Below are 21,243 nucleotides of genomic sequence, written 5' to 3' on the forward strand. Positions count from 1 at the left end.
CTCTTTTTTTTTTTTTTTTTGAGACGGAGTTTCACTCCTGTTGCCCAGGCTTGAGTGCAATGGCGCGATCTCAGCTCACCGCAACGTCCGCCTGCCGGGTTCAAGCGATTTTCCTGCCTCAGGCTCATGCCAGGCGCATGCCTGTAGCTGGGATTACAGGCATGCGCCACCAGACCCGGCTAATTTTGTTTTTTTTAGTAGAGACGAGGTTTTTCAGGCTGGTCTGAACTTCCGACCTCAGGTGATCCACCCGCCTCGACCTCCCAAAGTGCTGGGATTACAGGCGTGAGCCATCGTGCCCGGGCCAGGCGAGAGGTCTCTAGGTCTTATCTTGGTCGGCCCGGGACATCGTGGTGGGAGGGGAACCTTCCTCATATCCGGGCGCTGGCCTCTCCGGGCTTGGGAGAGAGGAACTCAGTGATCATAGAGCTGGCCGAATGCCGGGGTAGAGGGGACCGGAAGTTGTATTTTTTTTGCCCCCGCCCAGCGGCCGGGTAGCATCTCAGCTGGTTCGCTTGGGTTAGAGCTCCTGTCAAACTTTCGTTCGGCCCCTAGCACTTGGTAGCCCCGGAGTGTGGGCTGTCTCCAGTACCAGACTCACTTCAGTACCAGCCTTTGGGAAGCTGTGTGAATACCTCGGTCTCTTAGCCACAGGGACAGAATGGCGGCCTGACGGAGTCGCGGCGCCGGCCAGATCGCTCAAGGCGCGAGCCGGAACCCCCAGACCAGCTCAAGCGGGAGCCAAAACTCGGAGCTTGGAAGAATTAGCAGGAAATGGCGGATGAGGCGTTGTTTTTGCTTCTCCATAACGAGATGGTGTCTGGAGTGTACAAGTCCGCGGAGCAGGGGGAGGTGGTGAGTGCTGCCACACGCCCTTGCGGTCCTTTTGCGGTGACACACCTTGTTTTCCCTCAGTGCTTTCCTTCAATCCCCGTCCCATGCCACCCGATGCCTCCCGAGGTGTACACAAAATGGCCCACCTCCAGGTATCCTAAACCCTGGAACCTGTCAGTTGTCTCCTTTGAACCGTCATCTTTCATCGTTTTCTCTTTCGTATATTCCATTTGATTCCTTTTTGTCTATTCCCGTACGTTTGTCTTGCACCCCACAGATTTTGGTACTTCTAGTGTTGTCCCTGCCATTGTTTACGGGAGGGTAAACTGCAGAGCTGATTTTGACACCCCTACTTAGTTTTGCTGGCACCTCCAGCACTTCAGCCATGCACTGAACAGACCTGTCCCTCCTTCCTCATTCCTAATGTTCAGTGCAACTCCACACAATTTGAGCACTGAAGCCTAATGAAGGTTGAGTTTGCAGGGGAAAGTTTGCAGGCGTTAGGATAATTAGGGAACACGAATTATTTCAGAAAGTATTTATTTATTGCCCGTTATGTCAGAGTTAGTTCTAGGTGCCAGGGATGTAGTAGTGAATGGAACAATGGCCCCATCCTTGTAGAGTTGTAGAGATTACTTTTTTTTTAAAAATATAACTTAATCCGAAATGTGATAGTATGTAGCGGTTACTTGTAATATGTGGGGGTCCTTATTCAGTCATTATGGGCCTGTCGCTGCTGACACTGCTAGATAAATAAAATAAAACTTCTGCCTCACAGTCTTTAGAGAATAGTGATTTAATGAGTAGTTAACACTTAAGTATTGGCTGGTAGAATCATGGAGTTGTAACGGATTTTAGAAATATTCCAAAGTCGTGTTCAAGTCAGGAGCCCTTTCTTTAATGCTATTGATTAAAAAATGGGTGGAGAGTGAAGATAGGAAATGTATCCTAGGCAAAGATAAAGACTTAGAGGTATGAAAGAGTGGTAGATTTAAAGACACTTAAGCATTTCTTTGTGACTAGACTGAATAGAGGGAGAGTAAGAAGAATTGAGAGGTGAAGTTAGAAAGCTCTGTGTAATTAAAGAATTCGGATCTTTTCAAGGGAATATTTTTAAGGAAGGGAATGATGTGGATCATTTGCATTTTAGAAAAGTAATCCAGTGTTTGGGCTAGATAGGGAAAATCCTTGTAGGGGAAAAATCCTTTATTACGGGAGTCACTGCAGGAGATGATGACGATCTGAATTAAGACAGGGATAGTGAAAAAAGCAGGTAACAGATTTGAGAGGTAGAAAGTGAAATTCTGTAGGTCTTGTTTAAGGATGGGAGTAGGAGTTGAAAATTATCGTCAGGTTTTTAGCTTGAGCAGCTGGTTTGGATGGTGGTGCTATTAATCAGAAAAGGGAATAAAGGAGAATTAAAAAAATAAGGAGGTAAGATAATGAGTTATTTTGGGGCAGCTTGAACTTTTGAGGTGCCTGTATGACATTCAAAAAAAGGTACTGCCAGTTTACGGACAAGAAGGATAGGCATTATACATTTGGAAGGTTATTGGAAATGAAGCAAATTCTATTCTTATTCAAATGATCCATCTATAATAGAGATTTTTTTCAAGTTACAAACTTCTGACTTTATAATTGACATCAGTGTTTACTGTTTGTGCAAAGCTAGCCTTCCTTTTCCCTCTAGAACAGTTAACACACCCCTTTTACTTTTTTGTTATAACCCCCAGTCCCCCCAAGTACTTGTGTATTCAGTTCTCTTCATTCTCCCCTCCCTTCTTACCTTTCCTCTTCTCTCCTTTTTTTTTGAGATGGAATTTTGCTTTTGTCTCCCAGGCTAGAGTGCAGTGGTGTGATCTCAGCTCACTGCAACCTCCGCCTCCTGGGTTCCAGCGATTCTTCTGCCTCAGCCTCCTGAATATCTGGAATCACAGGTGCCGGCCACCATGCCTGACTAATTTTTTTGTATTTTTAGTAGAGTTTCACCATGTTGACCAGGCTGTTCTTGAACTTCTGACCTCAGGTGATCTGCCCGCCTTGGCCTCCCAAAGTGCTGGGATTACAGGTGTAAGCCACTGCACCTGGCCCTCTTCTGACTCTTGTCTAGAATAATATTTTTTCTTCTTTTTAAAATGCCTTTCTTTTTTTTTTCCAGTGGGTTAATCCTGATTAAAATGAACAGAGCTGTTCTACTCAGGCCCGATAATTTTAAGAGATGGACTAATCATATAAGAGAAAGGAAGTTCATAGTTTTGAATCATTTAAGCTAAAAATAACTTTCTTTTTCTACTGCAATGTATTTATGGTGGGGGGAAATTTGAAAGTACGTAATAAGCAAAAATTATATAAATAACAGTTATGTGGTAGTCTTCATAATCAGAACCCATAGTGAAATACAGGTATATGAGGGTTCATATTAGAGTCCCTACTTTGAGTGTGCTTGAAATTTTTCATCATGAAAAATGTAAAAGATGCATAATCCTGTCAACCAGAAGTGATTTTTAGAGATTTTTTTCAGACATAAAAAGATCTATAAAAACCATGCTGTTTATGTCTGACAAGACGTATAAAATCCATTTCTCGCTAACAGGATTATGTGTCTTTTTTTTTTTTTTAATTATGAAAAGCTTTTTTAAGTGAAATAAAGTTTTACAGATTTTCAGTATAGCAAAATAAACTTCCATAAGATTTGAGGTGAGATAAAAGAAATAGTGTTCTAACCCTCCAAATCAATGTTTATCAAACTATTCTTAAAGAGGAATTCTCTTAAAATGGACTAATTTTAAGGCATTTTATATAAATTCTGTAAAATATTTTGGTTTAATTTATGACTTTTTGGTGAGAAATTATTTATAATATGTTGCATTTCTGCGTAAGTCATTCTGTCTCTTGGGATGAATGTGAAAAGTGACTGTTCATAGACCTCAGTGATATAAGCATTGTTGCTCAGGAGTGACAAGTTGTTGATATGCAGAAGGGATGGGTGATATTTCCCAACCTCAGGTGATCCGCCCACCTCGGCCTCCCAAAATGCTAGGATTACAGGCGTGAGCCACTGTGCCCGGCTGAGAAATACAAGATTTTTTTTTTTAGAAATCTACTTTGGTAGAAATTATACTACCAGAAATATAGAAGATGACACAAAGTAGGAAAAAATGAGACAAGACCAGTTGGAAGGCTATAGCTAAAAACCAGGAGAGAAATAAGGCCTTACTGAAGAAGTAAGGCTAGAGAGAGAAGGTGAATTTTGAAAAGCTTGTAAAAGTTAGGCTCCACTGGACTACAGTGTATGTAGGGGTTGGGACCTCAGGGCTGAAGAAAATGGAAGTTTTCTGGTTGGAGTAACTAGGTGAATGGTGGTGCCATTAATGAATTTAGGGAATTTTGGAGGCAGAGCAGGCTGAAGACATTAATACAATTAATATCATGTTGAATATGCGTACTTCGAAGGTCCTGTGGGACCACTAGATGTCTATGCCCAATAAAGTCTGTACTAGAAATACAGATTTAGTAGTCACAGCACCATAAGCAGAGTGCATGGTTCCTTAGAAGAAAGTTTAGCAAATAATAAGGCCTATGGTTTCCTTAGTGGGAGACAAACAGGCTTCAAAATGTACAAAAATCCCTGCCTTTTTGGAGATTTTTTTTAGCAGAGAGGGGAGCAAGGGGCACATGGGCAATATAAAATAGTAAAATGTATAGTATAATAAATGGTGAAAGAAATTCTGTGGAGACATATTAAGCAAGGAAGTGGGACTGAGCATCAAAATCAATTTTTAGAAGGCTCGTTAAAGCTGATTAGTGGCGCCATACCCAGAGTTTCTGATTAAGTTGGGAGTGGGACTAGAGAATTTGTGTTTTTAGCAAGTTCCCATGTGATGCTATGTTGCTGGTCTGTTTTTTTTTTTTTTTTTTTTTTTTGAGATGGAGTCTTGCCCTGTCACCCAGACTGGAGTGCAGTGGCACGATCTTGGCTCACTGCAATCTCTGCCTCCTGGGTTCAAGCGATTCTCCTGCCTCAGACTCCTGAGTAGCTGGGACGACAGGAATGTGCCACCATGCTTGGTTAATTTTTTGTATTTTTAGTAGAGATGAGGTTTCACTGTGTTAGCCAGGATGGTCTCAATCTCCTGACTTCGTGATCCGCCCGCCTCAGCCTTCCAAATGTTGGGATTACAGGTGTGAGCCACCGCACCTGGCCAAAACGTTTTTAAGATCACTAGGATAGAGAGTTGCCAAAGGGGTATGATGTTACACTTTTAAAGAAGATGCTTAAAATGAGCCTAAGATGGTGACATGAGAGTAGACTCAAAGGAAGTGAGGGAGTTGGTTGTGTGAATATCTGGAGGAAGAGGTGATGCAAAAGTCCCTGGAATGTGCCTGGCATGTTTAAGGGACGGCGCAGAGTGAGTCTGCAGAAGGTTGAGGCCAGAGAGGTATGGAGTCTGGATTGTAGAGGACAGTCCATCAGTCATCCATAGGATTTGGATGTGTTCAGCATAGAGGCAGTATTTAAAGCCTTAAGACTGAATGAGATTGTCAAAGGAAGAGCGAAGCAATCTCATGATTTAAGGCAAAGTGTGGTAATCAGCTAAGACACTGAGAACTGGGAAGCCTGGATGATTCTGAGACATTTTGAAGCAAGGAACAATAGAACTTAGTGAGCGCAGAAAGGATTTGACTCAGGGAAGAACATCAAAGGTGTTACCAGGTTTTATAACCTAGGAGAGAAGAATGATTAAAATGAGGATAAAAGGGAGACGAGGGAGTAATTAGGAAGAGGATTTGATTGCTGAAAGTCAATTATAAACAGTAGTTCCCTGTTTATCCTATTACCTTGTGAAAATGATTAGTACTTGCCAGGTGCAGTGACTTACACTTGTATTTCCACTGCTTTGGGAGGCCAAGCCAGGAGGATATCTTGAGGTCAGGACTTTGAGACCAGCCTGGGTAACATAGTGAGACCCCATCTCTTAAAAAGAAAAAAAAAAAAATAGCCAGGCATGGTGATGTGCCTGTAGTCCTAGCTACTTGGGAGATTGAGGTGGGAGGATTGCTTGAGCCCAGGAATTTAAAGCTTCAATGAACCATGATCTCACCACTGCACTGCAGCCTGGGTGTCAGAGCAAGACCTGTCAAATAAGTAAGTAAATAGCAGTTTGGTCCTTTGTTGGAGGAACATCTATTCTGTGCTTGGACACTGCGGTTTTTCCTTGGGCAGCAGAAGCAGTGTGGAGATTGAAGAAGTGACCTAAAACTTTGACATTAGGTAAAAGCAAATGGCCCAAGCCAAGTCAACTGCTTGTAAATCCACTGGCGGGAACCCCTCCTCCTAACAGCAGGTTATTAACACTGCTAGAAAAAAAGTGTCCCCCTACCAGTCTGGTGAAGAAACCTCATTGCTATGGGCCTGGGACTGCCGCACTTCCAGAGATTCTCATTACCAGAAATTGACCTAACTTCTCATCTAGAAGCTGCCTTTCTAGAGGTTGGTGAGAGAGATCACCCAGGATTTCAAAACCAGCTTGAGGTTTCAGAGCACAGTCATTGGGGCGCTGCAGGAGGCTAGTGAAGTGTACCTGGTGGGTTGGTTTGAAGATGCTAATTTGTGTGCCCTCTACAGTAAGAGAGTTGGCTCTCATACCCAAAGACATCTAGTTGACTCGCCAGATACGGAGAGAGCGAGCTTAAATGAAGGCAGATTTTAAGGCATTTTATATAAATTCTGTAAAATATTTTGGTTTAATTTGTGACTTTTTGGTGAGAAATTATTTATAATATGTTGCATTTCTGCGTAAGTCATTCTGTCTCTTGGGATGAATGTGAAAAGTGACTGTTCATAGAACTCAGTGATATAAGCATTGTTGCTCAGGAGTGACAAGTTGTTGATATGCAGAAGGGATGGGTGATATTTCTTGGTTCTCATGACGCATGTTTCTGTATGTTAATGACTTGTTAGGTAGCTATTAAGGAACTAGAGTTGATAAATAAATGTATATAGGTTCCTTTTGCAATATAACTGGTTTTGTCTTGATCCAGGTGTTTAACATTTGGGGCTGAGTCTGACCATGCATTACTGTGATAGGATGTGGGCCTTTTCAAGAGTGAAGATACAAGCCTTTTAACCACAGTATAACTTACAGTTTCCTTAAACAAACAAACACACACCTAGCATGGAATACATTATGTGTGTTTATGATAGCTATTTAAAATATTGTAGTGTCAACATTTAAAAATTGTTTTACATTGACAAATGGTGGGGAGTCTTGTCATTAAGATGTGTGTAACTTAGAATCCACTTGGTTTCCTCCTAACTGTACTACGTTTGTTTTCATAGTAGTAAAATGCTGTGTATTACACCTTGAGTAAGTCCTCATTCTACTACGTGTTAACTAACCCTCTAGCTGATGATGCAAATGCTAACTGTGGGATTTTATTTATAAGGACTCTAGAATAAATATCAGTTATTTGTACCAACATCAGCTGTTACTAATATTCTGAAGTAGTTAGTGCAACTTTTCATTGTGTTGTGGTTGGTCTCGTAAGTAGGTTGGAGTTTTCTCCTAAGAAGAAACGATAGTGAAATTCTTTTCTTTCTCTTCTCTCCCTCTCTTTCTATTTCTTTCTTTTTTCTTTTCTTTTTTTCTTTTCTTTTTTTTTTTTTTTTTGAGACAGGGTCCCTTGCTCAACCTGTTGCCCAGGCTGGAGTGCAATGACGTGATCATAGCTCACTGCAGCCTCAACTTCTTGGACTCAAGCAATCCTCCTGCATCAGCCTCCAAAATGGCACATGCTACCGTACCCAACTATTTTTATTTTTAGTAGAGATGTGATCTTGCTATGTTGCCCAGGCTGGTCTTGAGCCACTGAGTTCAAGTGATCCTCCTGCCTTGGCCTCCCAAAGTGCTGGGATTACAGGCATGAGCCACTGCACCTTGAGGGGTTTGTTTGTATTTTAAAACTGGGTGTCGGGGAGGAGCACAAAGCTTCAACCCGTTGAACCTCTGCCAGTTAAGATGGTGTTGGGTTAGGTTACATCTGGTTACTATCGTGGGAAAATCACTTCTATAGAGATGGGCTTCCAAGTGGTTTTAAAATGTGTCTTTCTGTCTGGGTGCAGTGGCTTCATGCCTGTAATCCCCGCATTGGGAGGCCGAGGCAGGTGGATCACTTGAGGTCAGGAGTTTGAGACCAGCGTGGCCAACATTTTGTATTTTGGTATTTTCTCTACTAAAAATACAAAAATTAGCCAGGCATGGTGGTGGGTGCTTATAATTCTAGCTACTTGGGAACCTGAGGCAGGAGAATCACTTGAACCCTGTAGGTGGAGGTTGCAGTGAACCGAGATGACCCCATTGTACTGCAGCCTGGGTGACAGAGTGAGACTCCATCTCAAAATAAAATAAATTTTAAAAATGTATCCTTCTATTGAAGTTTTTAGGTTATTTATGTATATGTTAACTGAATTATGAATTGAACTTTATCAAAAAAATAGTAAAAAGTAAGTAAAGTTAGTAAAAGTAAAGTAAAATAAATAAAATCTACCTTATAATTCACTTTTTCTTAAAATGTTTCAGGGAAAAAATTATAAATGTTTACACTAATATTTTTAACCAAGTTGTAAAACAGTTTCTGAATACTAACATCCTAGCATTCTAAAAGTATTTGAAACTATTATTTTTTAAAACAGGAAAATGGACGATGTATTACTAAGCTGGAAAACATGGGGTTTCGAGTGGGACAAGGATTGATAGAAAGGTGAGCAGGTTGGATTTGAAAATTTTCTTGCAGGTAGGTTATAAACAAAGATGATCTATTTCAAAAGATTGCATAAAACTTGAGATATTTTAATTTTAATTCCTGAATGTTATTTCTTCTCTTTACTTCAAAAATTAAAATTTATTTTTAGATCCAATACCTTTTTAACTCATTGATTCAAGTTTTATTTTAATGTTTAAAGAAAATATATGTTTTATGTATTTTAGACTTTCTTCCTGAAGCTATTTTAGACTTCCTGAAGCTATTGAAACAACTATCTAAAATCTTACTGCGTTTTCAGCTTAAGATCTACTAGGTTCTTTTAACTTGCATTGAATTTTTATGTACATAGGATTGAAATAACTATAGTCTATGTTTATGCGTATAATTATCTTTGAACTTATAGATCAATTCTTTTTAGTATTTCTCACTACCTGAATAGTTAAACTCTGAGTATATTTTATGTAACAATGTCATGATAATGCTCAGCTCTTTGTTCTTTTGTGGTTTTTTTGATGTGCTAGAATGCATTGCACCTGAAATTTTGGCTATAATGTTAGACTAATTTGAGGCCTCATAATTTATATAACGTAATGTGAATCCATTGAGAAAGGATCACGTTGCCTGGTGCTTATGACTTTATGAGTGTTAAATGTTCAGCCAGGTGTGGTGGCTCATGCCTGTAATCCCAGGACTTTGGGAGGCCAAGATGGGAGAATTGCTTGAGCTCAGGAGTTGGAGACCAGCCAGGGCAACAAACTGGGACCCCGTTTCTACAAAAATATACAGATTAGCTGGGCATGGTGACATGTGCCTGTGGTCTCAGCTGTGAGGGAGGCTGAGGTGGGAGGATGGCTTGAGTCTGGGAGGGAGGTAGACATTGCAATGAGCCGAGATCATGTTACTGCACTCTAACCTGGGCAACAGAGCCAGACCCTGTCTCAAAAAATAATTAACATTAAAAATAAGAAACCCAATAAATGTTCAGTGCTGTTCCGGCATTTGGAAATTAGTTAATAATTAGTCCCTCTTGCTTTTTTTGGAGAATAAATACTGTATTACTTCTAGTTGATCTTTTTAGGTTTACAAAAGATACTGCAAGGTTCAAGGATGAGTTGGATATCATGAAGTTCATTTGTAAAGATTTTTGGACTACGGTATTCAAGAAACAAATCGACAATCTAAGAACAAATCATCAGGTAATTAAATTAATTAAGGCCTATATTTTAAAGTTCTTTAACTTAATATACATACCGTATTTTAGTGACTTATTTAAAACCTAAAATAATTTCTGGTTAACTTTCTAGTATTTTTATGTTATTAATAGGTTATTAGTTTTTTCTTCCAATAGTGTGAACTGAATAAAGACAAAGGGACAGTTATCAGTAATGATAGCTGTTCCTTTCACCCAGTTATATGCTATGTTAAGTTTTTTAAAGTAGCAAAAGTCAGGATGATAATAGCTTTTAGTATTTGGTTCCTTAGTTACTGTTCGTTAGTGGTAATAATATGCAGAACCACAAATATATCACCTTTATGTCTTTAGTCATTTCTTTTTTTTTGAAGAATTTGTATTATTTTAATTATTTTTATATACAGAAAACTCAACAGTGTATATTTAACCCAGTTTGGTGGCAGGTTCTTTAGCTTGCCTTTTCCTGCTTGGCAATTCAAGCCACAGACTTGGGACCCAGGACATTGCCTCCCCAGTGACAGCTGATCTCATCGTGTCTGTCGTTGTAATTGGTTCTGATAGCTTCCACCAGCTGAACCTAAGCTCCATTGTCCTCCGAGTTAATCTGTGTAAAGGCGACAGTGGTGCAGGTCTTCTTGTGGACTAGATGTCCTAGGCTTGCCTTCCCCTTGATAATGCAGGAAGGGACCCCCATTGTATGACACAAGGCAGGCAGGAAGACAACCACCTTGATGGGATCCACATAGTGTACAGTCACCACCAGCTGAGCCTCCGTGTTCTCCTTCAAGGTGGTGATGGTGTTAAACTCCTGCTTGGAGGACAAGTGGTCTCTTAGTGGGGACATCCCCTTTGCCTGCAGCTTTGTTTTCATCCCAGGCCAACAGCCTCTGCTTATTTTCTTGCTTTGTCTTTGGTCTGTACTTGTGGGACAGCTTAAGCAGTTAAGTAGCTGTTTGGCGGTGCAGGGCCTGGGTGAACTGGTTAATTGTAGGAGGCATTTTCAGCTGCTTATAAGAGGATGGCTTTGTGCCACTGCAACCTGATACAGTGGGGCCATTTCACAAAGCGAGTGAGGTCCGTTTTGGGTAGATGTCCTGTCCAATGCCAGAATTCTTAGGCCTTTTCTCATACAGGAGATTCACCACTTTCTTTTTCTTTTCTTTTCTTTTTTTTTTTTTTTTGAGATGGAGTCTTGCTCTGTTGCCCAGGCTAGAGTGCAATGGTGCGATCTTGGCTCACTGCAACCTCCGCCTCCCGGGTTCAAGCCATTCTGCCTCAGGCTCCTAGGTAGCTGGGACTACAGGCATGTGCCACCACTCCAGCTACTTTTTGTATTTTTAGTAGAGATGGGATTTCACCATGCTGGCCAGGCTGCTCTCGAACTGCTGACCTCAAGTGATCCGCCTGCCTCAGCCTCCCAATGTGCTGAGAGTACAGACGTGAGCCACCATGCCCGACCGGGATTCACCACTTTCTTGGCCTCCTGTTTCTTCATGACAGCAAGGGCCGGAGCCACCTCTTTCACGTTGGCCTTTCCTTTGGGCATCTTGGGTGGCAGGAAGAGATTCTTTATAGTCATTTCTAAGGTCTAATTTATAAAGCATGTTTTACTCTTAAATAACTCCTGGATTATTACTGCTGTCATATTTTCTACTCTTAAAAGATTTTCTTACTACAAAATTAATAGATTACATGGAAGACTATGTATTTATTAAAATTTTAAAAGGGAGACAGAGTCTCGCTATGTTGCCCAGACTGGTCTCGAGCTCCTGGACTCAAGTAATTCTTTGGCCTCAGCCTCTTGCATAGCTGGAATTATAGGCATGCACCACCACTCCCAGCTTCATTAGATTTTATTTTATGAACTTCAAGGAAATAGAGTAGTTTGGAATTTTGATTAAGTAAAAAATTAAAGAAATGTATCTAGTACTCTCAATAGGATTATTGATTTATTTATTTATCTGTGTATTTATTTTTAATTAGAGACAGTGTCTCACTATGTTGTCCAGACTGGTCTCAAACTCCTGTGCTCAATGGATCCTCCTGCCTTGCCCTCCCATAGTGCTGGGATTACAGGTGTGAGCCACTGTGCCTGGCCTAGAATTCATTTTGTACCAACTTTAGCTTGGAATTACGGGAAATGCTAATGGGAAGAAATGACTCTTGATTTTTTACTTTCTAGACATGATTTAGATGAGACTGGGTGCAGTGGCTCACCCCTGTAATCCCAGCACTTTGGGAGGCTGAGGTGGGCAGATCACCTGAGTTCAGGAGTTTGAGACCAGCCTGGCCAATGTGGTGAAACCCTGTCTCTCCTAAAAATTCATTTTGTACCAACGTTAGCTTGGAATTATGGGGAATGCTAATGGGAAGAAATGACTCTGATTTTTTACTTTCTAGACATGATTTAGATAAGGCTGGGCGCAGTGGCTCACCCCTGTAATCCCAGCACTTTGGGAGGCTGAGGTGGGCAGATCACTTGAGGTCAGGAGTTCAAGACCAGCCTGGCCAACATGGTGAAACCCTGTCTTTACTAAAAATACAAAAATTAGCCAGGAATGGTGGTGCACGCTTATTGTCCCAGCCACTCAGGAGGCTGGGGAAGGAGAATTGCTTGAACCCGGGAGGCAGAGGTTGCAATGACCCTAGGTCATGACACTGCACTCCAGCCTGGGCGACAGAGTAAGACTCTGTCTCAAATAAATAAGTAAGTAAATAAATAAATAAATCCAGGTGCGGTGGCTCATGCCTGTAATCCCAGCACTTTGGGAGGTCGAGGCTGGTGGATCACCTGAGGTTGGGAGTTCAAGACCAGTCCTGCCAACATGGAGAAGCCCCATCTATACTAAAAATACAAAATTAGTTGGGTGTGGTAGCACATGCCTGTAATCCCAGCTACTTGGGAGGCTGAGGCAGGAGAATCACTTGAACCCAGGAGGTGGAGGTTGCGGTGAACTGAGATCGAGCCGTTGCACTCCAGCCTGGGCAACAAGAGTGAAACTCTCTCTCAAATAAATAAATAAAAATAAAAATTAGGTCAAATGTGTTGACTCATACCTGTGATTTCACCACTTTGGGAGGCTGAGGCAAGAGGATTACTTGAGCCCTGGAGTTCAAGACCAGTCTAGGCAACATAGGGAGACCCCCTTTCTACAGAAAATTAATAAAACGAGCCAGGTGTGGTGGTGTGTGCCTGTGGTCCCAGCTACTCAGGAGGCTGAGCCTAGAGAATTGCTCAAACACCCAGGTGTTTAAGGGTGCAGTGAGCTGTGATTGCACCACTACACTCCAGCCTAGGCAACAGAGTGAGAGCTCATGTCTCAATAAATAAATATACAAACAAACCAACAGCTTATTTCATGTGGACATATATTAATGATTCCATCATACTAGACTATGAGTTTTTAAGGATAGGTACTATGTCTCATATAGTCTTTGTATCTTTAGTGTATAAAACCGTTCAGTAGATATTAGTGTTGTGAAAATATTGAACTTGCAACTCTTCAGCTTGAACATTGCAAAACTCCTTCATTTAAACAAAATTTGACCAGGCTGGGCACGTGGGCTCATGCCTGTAATCCCAGCACTTTGGGAGGTCAAAGTGGGCAGATTGCTTGAGCCCAGGCCAGCCTAGGCAACATGGTGAAACCCTATATCTATAGAAAAATATAAAAATTAGCGGGGCATAGTGATGCACGCCTGTAGTCCCAGCTACTTGGGAGCCTGTGGTGGGAGGATCGATTGAGCCTGGAGTTGGAGGCTGCAGTGAGGCGTAATGTGCCACTGCATTCTACCCTGGGCGACAGAGGAGACCCTGTCTCCCAAGAACAGAAAAAGAAAATTTGGCCAATGGGAAGGAGACTTTTAATAACTTTAAAAAACTCTTACATTGTTTCATAAGAATAAAATAACTTTAAGGATTGCTAGCTACATTGACTTTGGATATTTTTTCTATTTTGGAACAGGGCATCTATGTACTTCAGGACAACAAATTTCGCCTGCTTACTCAGATGTCTGCAGGAAAACAATATTTAGAACATGCATCTAAGGTATTTAATGGAATAATTAATTAATAATATTTGGGGTTTCTGTTAATAGTAGGACTACAGGGAAAAGTACAATGCTAATCATAACAGACTATTGAATTAAAAATATGTTTTAAGGTGTTCTTTTTTGTTTAAAGAGTTTTCTGTGAAATGAGAGACATGTTACAATAACACTAAACTGTAGCAAAATAGTCATAGAGTGACCAATTAAAGAAACACTGGCCAGGTGCGATGGCTCACACCTGCAATCCCAGCACTTTGGGAGGCCAAGGCAGGTGATTACCCGAGGTCAGGAGTTCAAGACCAGCTTGGCCAACATGGTGAAACCCCATCTCTATTAAAACTATGAAAATTAGCTGAGCGTTGTGGCAAGCGCCTGCAATGCCAGCTACTCGGGAGGCTGAGGCAGGACAATCACTTGAACCCGGGAGGCAGAAGTTGCAGTGAGCTGAGATCGTGCCATCATTGCTCTCCAGTCTGGGGTACAAGAGCGAAACTCTATCTCAAAAAAAGAAACACTATAACTAAATGACAGTGAAATGTAGATGTATGGTAGATCACTTCCTTTTTTTTTTTAAGATAAGGTCTTGCGGCCGGGCACGGTGGCTCAAGCCTGTAATCCCAGCACTTTGGGAGGCCGAGACGGGCGGATCATGAGGTCAGGAGATCGAGACCATCCTGGCTAACATGGTGAAACCCTGTCTCTACTTAAAAAATACAAAAAACTAGCCGGGCAAGGTGGCAGGCGCCTGTAGTCCCAGCTACTCGGGAGGCTGAGGCAGGAGAATGGCGTGAACCTGGGAGGCGGAGCTTGCAGTGAGCTGAGATCGGCCACTGCACTCCAGCCTGGGCGACAGAGCGAGACTCCATCTCAAAAAAAAAAAAAACAACAAAAAAAGATAAGGTCTTGCTCTGTCATCCGGGCTGGAGTGTAGTGGTGCAATTATGGCCTATCTTGACCTTGACCCCCCCAGGCTTAAATGATCCTCCCATTTCAGTCACCCAAGGAGGTAGGATTGCAGGTATGGGCCACCATGCCTGGCTAATTTTTAACAAAATTTTTGTAGAGATGGGATCTCACTATGTTGTCCAGGCTTGTCTTGAACTCCTGGGCTCAAGTGATCACCTCACTTCGGCCTCCCAGTGTGTTGGGATTACAGGTGTGAGCCACTGCATCTGGCTTGATTGCCTATTTTCTATATTTTTGGGGTATCCAGGCTCTAATTACATTTTTATGGTTAATGTATGTATTTTCTGCCTTTTTTTTTTTTTTTTGGATGGAGTCTTGGCCTGCCATCTAGGCTGGACTGCAGTGGTGCCATCTCAGCTCACTGCAACCTCCGCCGCCTGTGTTCAAGCAATTCTTCTGCCTCAGCCTCCTGAGTAGCTGGGATTACAGATGTGCACCACCATGCCTGGCTAATTTTTTGTATCTTTAGTAGAGACGGGATTTCACCATGTTGGTCAGGCTAGTCTCGAACTCCTGACCTCATGATCCACCTGCCTCAGCCTCCCAAAGTGCTGGGATTACAGGCGTGATTAATCTCCCAAAGAGATCTCCCAAAGTGCTGGGATTGCAGACCGCGCCTGGCGTATTTTCTCTTTTTTACTAACATCTAACTTAATGTTTCTGGTTCTCGCTTAACTTTTTGGGATCTTGGTTTCTTCAGCTGTGAAAAGAGTAAGTTAGACCAATTCAGTGATTTCTAACTATTTTGAGTTATGGACATCTTTGAGAATTGGAACACCTTTCCCCATAAATACGCACATATGCATGGTTTTTATTTTCATAGGGGTCACAAATTCCCAGATTAAGAACTCTTGGGATAAACAATCTCTAAGACCTCTTCCGCTTAGAATTTCATGACTCAGATCTAGTTACTTATTAGTACCCATTTATGTATATTATTTGTAAGATAATAATATTTTATATTATTTATATTTATTTAAATATATTGTTATTTAAATAACTGTTGATACTTTCAACCAGATAATTCTTTGTTGTGGCAAGCTGTAAGTCTTGAAAAAGTCAAGATTCTTGGTTGTAAATAGAGGAAAGAAATTCTGCTTATAAGCTAACACAATTGATAAGCTCAAAAAATAGGCAATAACCAGGGGAGTTTAAGGCAGCCAGTAAGATAGCCGTGTCACTCCACAGAATGTATCTACTTATAATGCTGTGGGCAGCATGGACTGTAGACACAAACTAGCTTTACTGCCTCCAGAACTAATTCCTATATGTTTCTGGCTTGTTTTTGTCAGTGACTCTAGATTCACAGTCCTGGACTGGAGTGCTTAATTGGCTGGGCTTAAGTCTTAAGTCCTATGTCCATGCTTTAGTTTCCGGGGAGCTGTGAAATCTATCAGTATTTTTCAGTAACTTAAACAATCTTCCAAAATCCTTTTTTAAAACAGGAGTGACTTACTGATGATAAATCATGTAATGTTGTATTTATCAATAGCTTTACTATTTTAGTAAATCCTTACTATTTTTAATAATTTTTTTTCCTTTTAGTATTTAGCATTTACATGTGGTTTAATCAGAGGTGGCTTATCAAACTTGGGAATAAAAAGTATTGTAACAGCTGAAGTGTCTTCAATGCCTGCTTGTAAGTTGAATTCACTTCTTACAGATGTTTTAGTAATTTGTTTTCAGGTCTTTTTTTTTTTTTTTTAATTGAGAGGAAATTTAAAATGCTGAAACTTTCATTTTAGTTTTATAAATGTAACATTTAGTAATATGTAGCATACTATATTCATATTCAGTAATTTTTGAATAATGGACTAAAGAAATCCAAATTTATAAGACAATTTAAGGGATGATTTTTAACTCTTCTAAAGTTATTTAAACTTTAACTTTTTTAAAGATATTCTTCTGAATATCTCGTGCACTGTTTTAAGATAGATTTCCCTAGAACATTGAAAATGCTATTTTTAAACAATTGTTTAAGATACATCTATTATATACAGCTAAGTAAAACCAGATACTCTTTTATCACTAAATGTCTCCCTAAAGATCTTTTCACCAGAGCTACCAACTGAGAAAAAAATGGAGCTTTATTATATTTCCATTTACAGTGATCATTAGTAATGAAATACTGTACCCAAATGTAGGATTCATAAAGAGAAATGAAAGTGCTTACTCACAAACCATATAATCATCCCCCAAAAATAGAATTGACTGGCTGGGCGTGGTGGCTCACACCTGTAATCTCAGCACTTTGGGAGGCCAAGATGGGCTTATCACGAGGTCAGGAGTTTGAGACCAGCCTGGCCAATATGGTGAATCCCTGTCTCTACTAAAAAAAATACAAAAATTAGCTGGGCGTGGTGGCGGACGCCTGTAGTCCCAGCTACTCCGGAGGCTGAGACAGGAGAATCACTTGAACCCGGGAGGTGGAGGTTGCAGTGAGCTGAGATCGCACCACTGCACTCCAGCCTGGGTGACAGAGCAAGAATCTGTCTCAAAAAAGAAAAGAAAAAATAGAATTGACTTTATTGAATATTATGAAGAATGTGAAAAGGTTTTTGACATAGCAGATTTCTTGACTGAAACTGTTTCCTATATGGAACAGAAAATTGATGTTTAGACTTGTTTTCTTTGTATCTAAAAATCAAATAATTATTTGTATGTTTTTTTTTTTAGGCAAATTTCAGGTGATGATACAGAAGCTGTAGAACATTCTGAAATGCAAGGCTTCAACAGTGTAAAGAGATAAATTATTCACGTAAAAGTATTTCAAGTAGTGATGATTTAATTGTTTGATGTTTGTGCAGGAGTAAGCATGTATTTTTATCAGTTTAACACAGATCAACTCAAAGGAGATAAAGGGACATTCTGCCATGACATACACTTAACCAAAACTATTCAAAATGAAAATCTGATTTCAAATAACCAGACACCAAGATGTAGGACCCTTATTTTAAACCTTTTTATTTGGTTAGAGTGATACGTATTTAGCCATAGATGGAGAAACAAAGCTCAGGGTTTGTTGAATTAGCATGAGAGAAAATTATGTACCAATAGAATTATTTGTGATAAGAATGAACAAATTTTGATAAAGTATGAATTTGTTTTATTTTAAAAAGCAAACATACTAAATTTTTTTATTTTATTGCTTATAATTTATTAAGAATTTCTCCACCTGTATAAGGATTTCATATATACATTGTATATGTGTATATATAAATACATATATGACTGCCTAAATTGTTTATAAATTTAATTTTGCTTTAATATGTTTCATTCCTTCAGAGCTCCATTAATGTAATCAAAATGAAATATAGATTAGTTTAAATGTGAATTCAGTGACTCTAGGGCCAAAGAATATTAGGTATGTTTGGAAAGAATTTTTGTATTTATTCCTGTTACAGTTTTGACTTTCAGCTTCTCTCCCCATGCATAGAAGTCCTGGTAAAGGGTCTAACATCTTTATTCCCTTCTTTACTCTTCCAGCTGAGCAGAGAGGTGGGTAATTGGATTAGTCATTCTGACATTTTTAGGACCATATCATCTTAGTGGTTTGGGGTCAGTGCTCATCTGATATATCTTTCTTACCACCTCTTCTACTTACTTTCTCTTACTTAAATTATCTGGTATAAGCAGATATCTCCAGCTTTTGTTAGAACTTTGCATGTTTTGATTACTAAAACTATACTTTGTTTTCCATTTATTTATTACCCTTTTACATGTATTTTTGTGACAGGGAACTCTGCAGAAGGGGGTGACTGACACACCAAACAAGATATTTTGATACTCTGCCATAGAAATGGCAGATTAAGAAGATTGACTATAAACCAAACATTATATTAAAAACATGAAATAAAAACTATACAAATGTACTTTAGAACATTAAAGAAAACTCAAGTTAGAGGCATACCATTTTCCTTTCATGGAAGGGTACAGTATTACAAAGATACTTGTTTACCTTGGTTTATTAAATTCTAGATACGTGCCCTATAATGATGTTTCAATGACTGACCACATACATGGCGGTGGTTCCATAAGATTACAATACTGTATTTTTACTGTACCTTCTTTATGTTTAGATATGCAAGTACTTACCATTGTGTTACAGTGTCCTACAGTGTTCACTACAATAATATGCTGTACAGGTTTGTACCCTAGGAGCAAAAGGCCATAGCCTAGGTGTATAGTAGATCATACCATCTAAGTTTGTGTAAGTACACTCTGTGATTGTACAATTTTAAAATCTCCTAATGATAATGCATTTCTCAGAATGTATCCCCTTTGCTAAGCAATGCATGACTGCAATCCTAATTCTCACATATTTTGGAGAAAAAATTTTAATTTTGAAAAAATTTAGGAAAATTCCTACCAAATATACATATATAAAAAAAGTCATATATAAAAGTCATAAGGACCCAGGAATAGCTAATGACACAGAAGATCAAAATAGAACACAGTAGAGAACTTCAAAATAAAACAGGTGTGGGAATTGTGTGTTTGAAAAAGGTGGGTTCAGATAAGTTGGTTTGTTAGACATTCATGTGCCAACCCATCAGCCATTTCGTTCTCCCTTCCTTGCTGACAAAGCCCCATGTTTTTTTCTTTTTTCTTTTTGGTCTAAAACTCTGTATGGCTGCCTTGTGCTGTAGAATAGGGTGCTTCCCTAGTTCAGAGAGGGTGAGTGTTGATTAGATTCTGTGCCAATCATGGTATTGGCTTGCCTGATCATTTGATGGAATCTCGGCTAATGAGATAAAGGAAGTCTGAAGACTTTGAATAAGAAATTTTCTGTTGCTCTTAACAACTGATAAAAGATAGGGATTTGCCGGCATCCCTTTTCTGCTTCTCAGTGAAGATATGTGATATGGATGTTTGAAGCTAATCTGCAACGGCCTTCTAATGGCCATGAAAGGACAAGTATGGAGATGAAAGCTATCACACTGAGGATAGCAGGATGTAGATAGAAAGCACCTGAATTGTGCTTCTGAATTAACCAGTCTGGGAACTGCTTTACCTGTGGACTTTTTGTTATGTGAGATATTCTTTATATTGTTCCATTCACTTTGAGTATATGTATATTGTTACCTGTAGCCAAAAAGAAACCTCTGTTAGTAGAAACAAAGGGAGAGTTAGGTTATTCAAAAAATAGTATGGGACAATTGAATATCCCTTTTTCTGTGGGAGTAGGTGGGGAGAAACTTAGGTTCACATGGAAAACAATAAAGTACTAAAGAAAACATGATAATACTTTTGTGATTTTGTGGTCGAGAAGGCCTTTCCAACACACATGTTGGAAATCATAAAGGAAAACTGTAAAACAAAAAGAAATGTAGTAAAATCTCTTCAAATAGTGTCGGGAAAACTGGACATCCACATAAAAAATAATGAAATTGGATTGTTGCTTTAATGCCGTGCATAGAAATCAACTTAAGGCCGGGTATGGTGGCTCAAACCTGTAATCCCAGCACTTTGAGAGGCCGAGGTAAGCAGATCATGAGGTCAGGAGTTCAAGACCAGCCTGGACAAATAGTGAAACCCTGTCTCTACTAAAAAAATACAAAAATTAGCTGGGTGTGGTGGCGGGCGCCTGTAGTCCCAGCTACTTGGGAGGCTGAGGCAGGAGAATTGCTAGAACCCGGGAGTCGGAGGTTGCAGTGAGCCGAGATGGAGCCACTGCACTTAACAGCCTAGGCAACACAGCGAAACTCTGACTCCAAAAAACAAACAAACAAAATAAACTTAAAATGGATTGAAGATTTAAAAGTAAAATCTGAAACTATACAATCCTAGCAGAAAACATAGGGGAAAAGCTTCATACGTTTGTCTTGGCAATGATCTCTTGGATAAGACAACAGAAGCACAGGCAACAAAAGCAGAAATAGACAAGTGGGACTACATCATACTAAAAAGATGCACAGAAAGGACAATGAAAAGGCAACCTAGCAATGGAAGGAAATATTTGCAAATCATATACACTCGGCCCTTTCTATCTGACGGTTCAACCAAGAATTCAACCAACTTTGATTTTTGAAATATTTGAAAAAAAAAAAAAAAAAAAAAAACAAAGACAAGGCCGGGCTCACGCCTGTAATCCCAGCACTTTGGGAGGCAGAAGCGGGCAGATCACCTGAGATCGGGAGTTCAAGACGAGCCTGGCCAACATGGCAAAACCCTGTCTCTACTAAAAATACAAATATTAGTTGGATGTGGTGGCACATACCTGTAGTCCCAGCTACCCAGGAGGCTGAGGAAGGTGAATCGCTTGAACCCTGGAGGTGGAGGTTGCTGTAAGCCGAGATCGTGCCACTGTACTCCAGCCTGGGTGACAGAGTGAGACTACATCTCCAAAGAAACAAAAGAAAACCAAGGACAATATAAAACACATTCTAAAACTACAGTATAACAATTATTTACATAGCATTTACAGTGTGCTTGGT

The 21,243-nt window shown here is 40.0% G+C and overlaps 1 protein-coding gene across 2 annotated transcripts; it reads left to right on the top strand.

Moving 5' to 3' along the window:
* The first annotated feature begins 246 nt into the window (after positions 1–246).
* On the top strand, positions 247–20,051 carry TRAPPC6B (trafficking protein particle complex 6B). Of its 2 annotated transcripts, none has more exons than XM_023189640.1 (6): positions 247–855; positions 8,528–8,595; positions 9,677–9,794; positions 13,756–13,839; positions 16,352–16,445; positions 17,483–20,051. In XM_023189640.1, exons 1-6 carry the CDS (start codon positions 775–777, stop codon positions 17,512–17,514), a joined length of 477 nt encoding a protein of 158 aa, XP_023045408.1. In that variant the 5' UTR covers positions 247–774; the 3' UTR covers positions 17,515–20,051. The 2 variants fall into 2 exon arrangements, with proteins under 2 accessions (XP_023045408.1, XP_023045409.1); XM_023189641.1 differs by lacking the exon at positions 247–855 and adding an exon at positions 865–986.
* Positions 20,052–21,243: the final 1,192 nt, after the last annotated feature.

The sequence above is a fragment of the Piliocolobus tephrosceles genome, chromosome 6, assembly GCF_002776525.5.
Source record: "Piliocolobus tephrosceles isolate RC106 chromosome 6, ASM277652v3, whole genome shotgun sequence".
Classification (NCBI taxonomy): Eukaryota; Metazoa; Chordata; class Mammalia; order Primates; family Cercopithecidae; genus Piliocolobus; species Piliocolobus tephrosceles.

Bases quoted from the DNA above. Each gene is read 5' to 3' on its own strand.
- TRAPPC6B (XM_023189640.1), top strand. From the start codon at position 775: ATGGCGGATGAGGCGTTGTTTTTGCTTCTCCATAACGAGATGGTGTCT. The intron at 856-8,527 runs GTGAGTGCTGCC...TTTTTAAAACAG, and splicing joins CCGCGGAGCAGGGGGAGGTG to GAAAATGGACGATGTATTAC. The intron at 16,446-17,482 runs GTAAGTTGAATT...TTTTTTTTTTAG, and splicing joins AGTGTCTTCAATGCCTGCTT to GCAAATTTCAGGTGATGATA.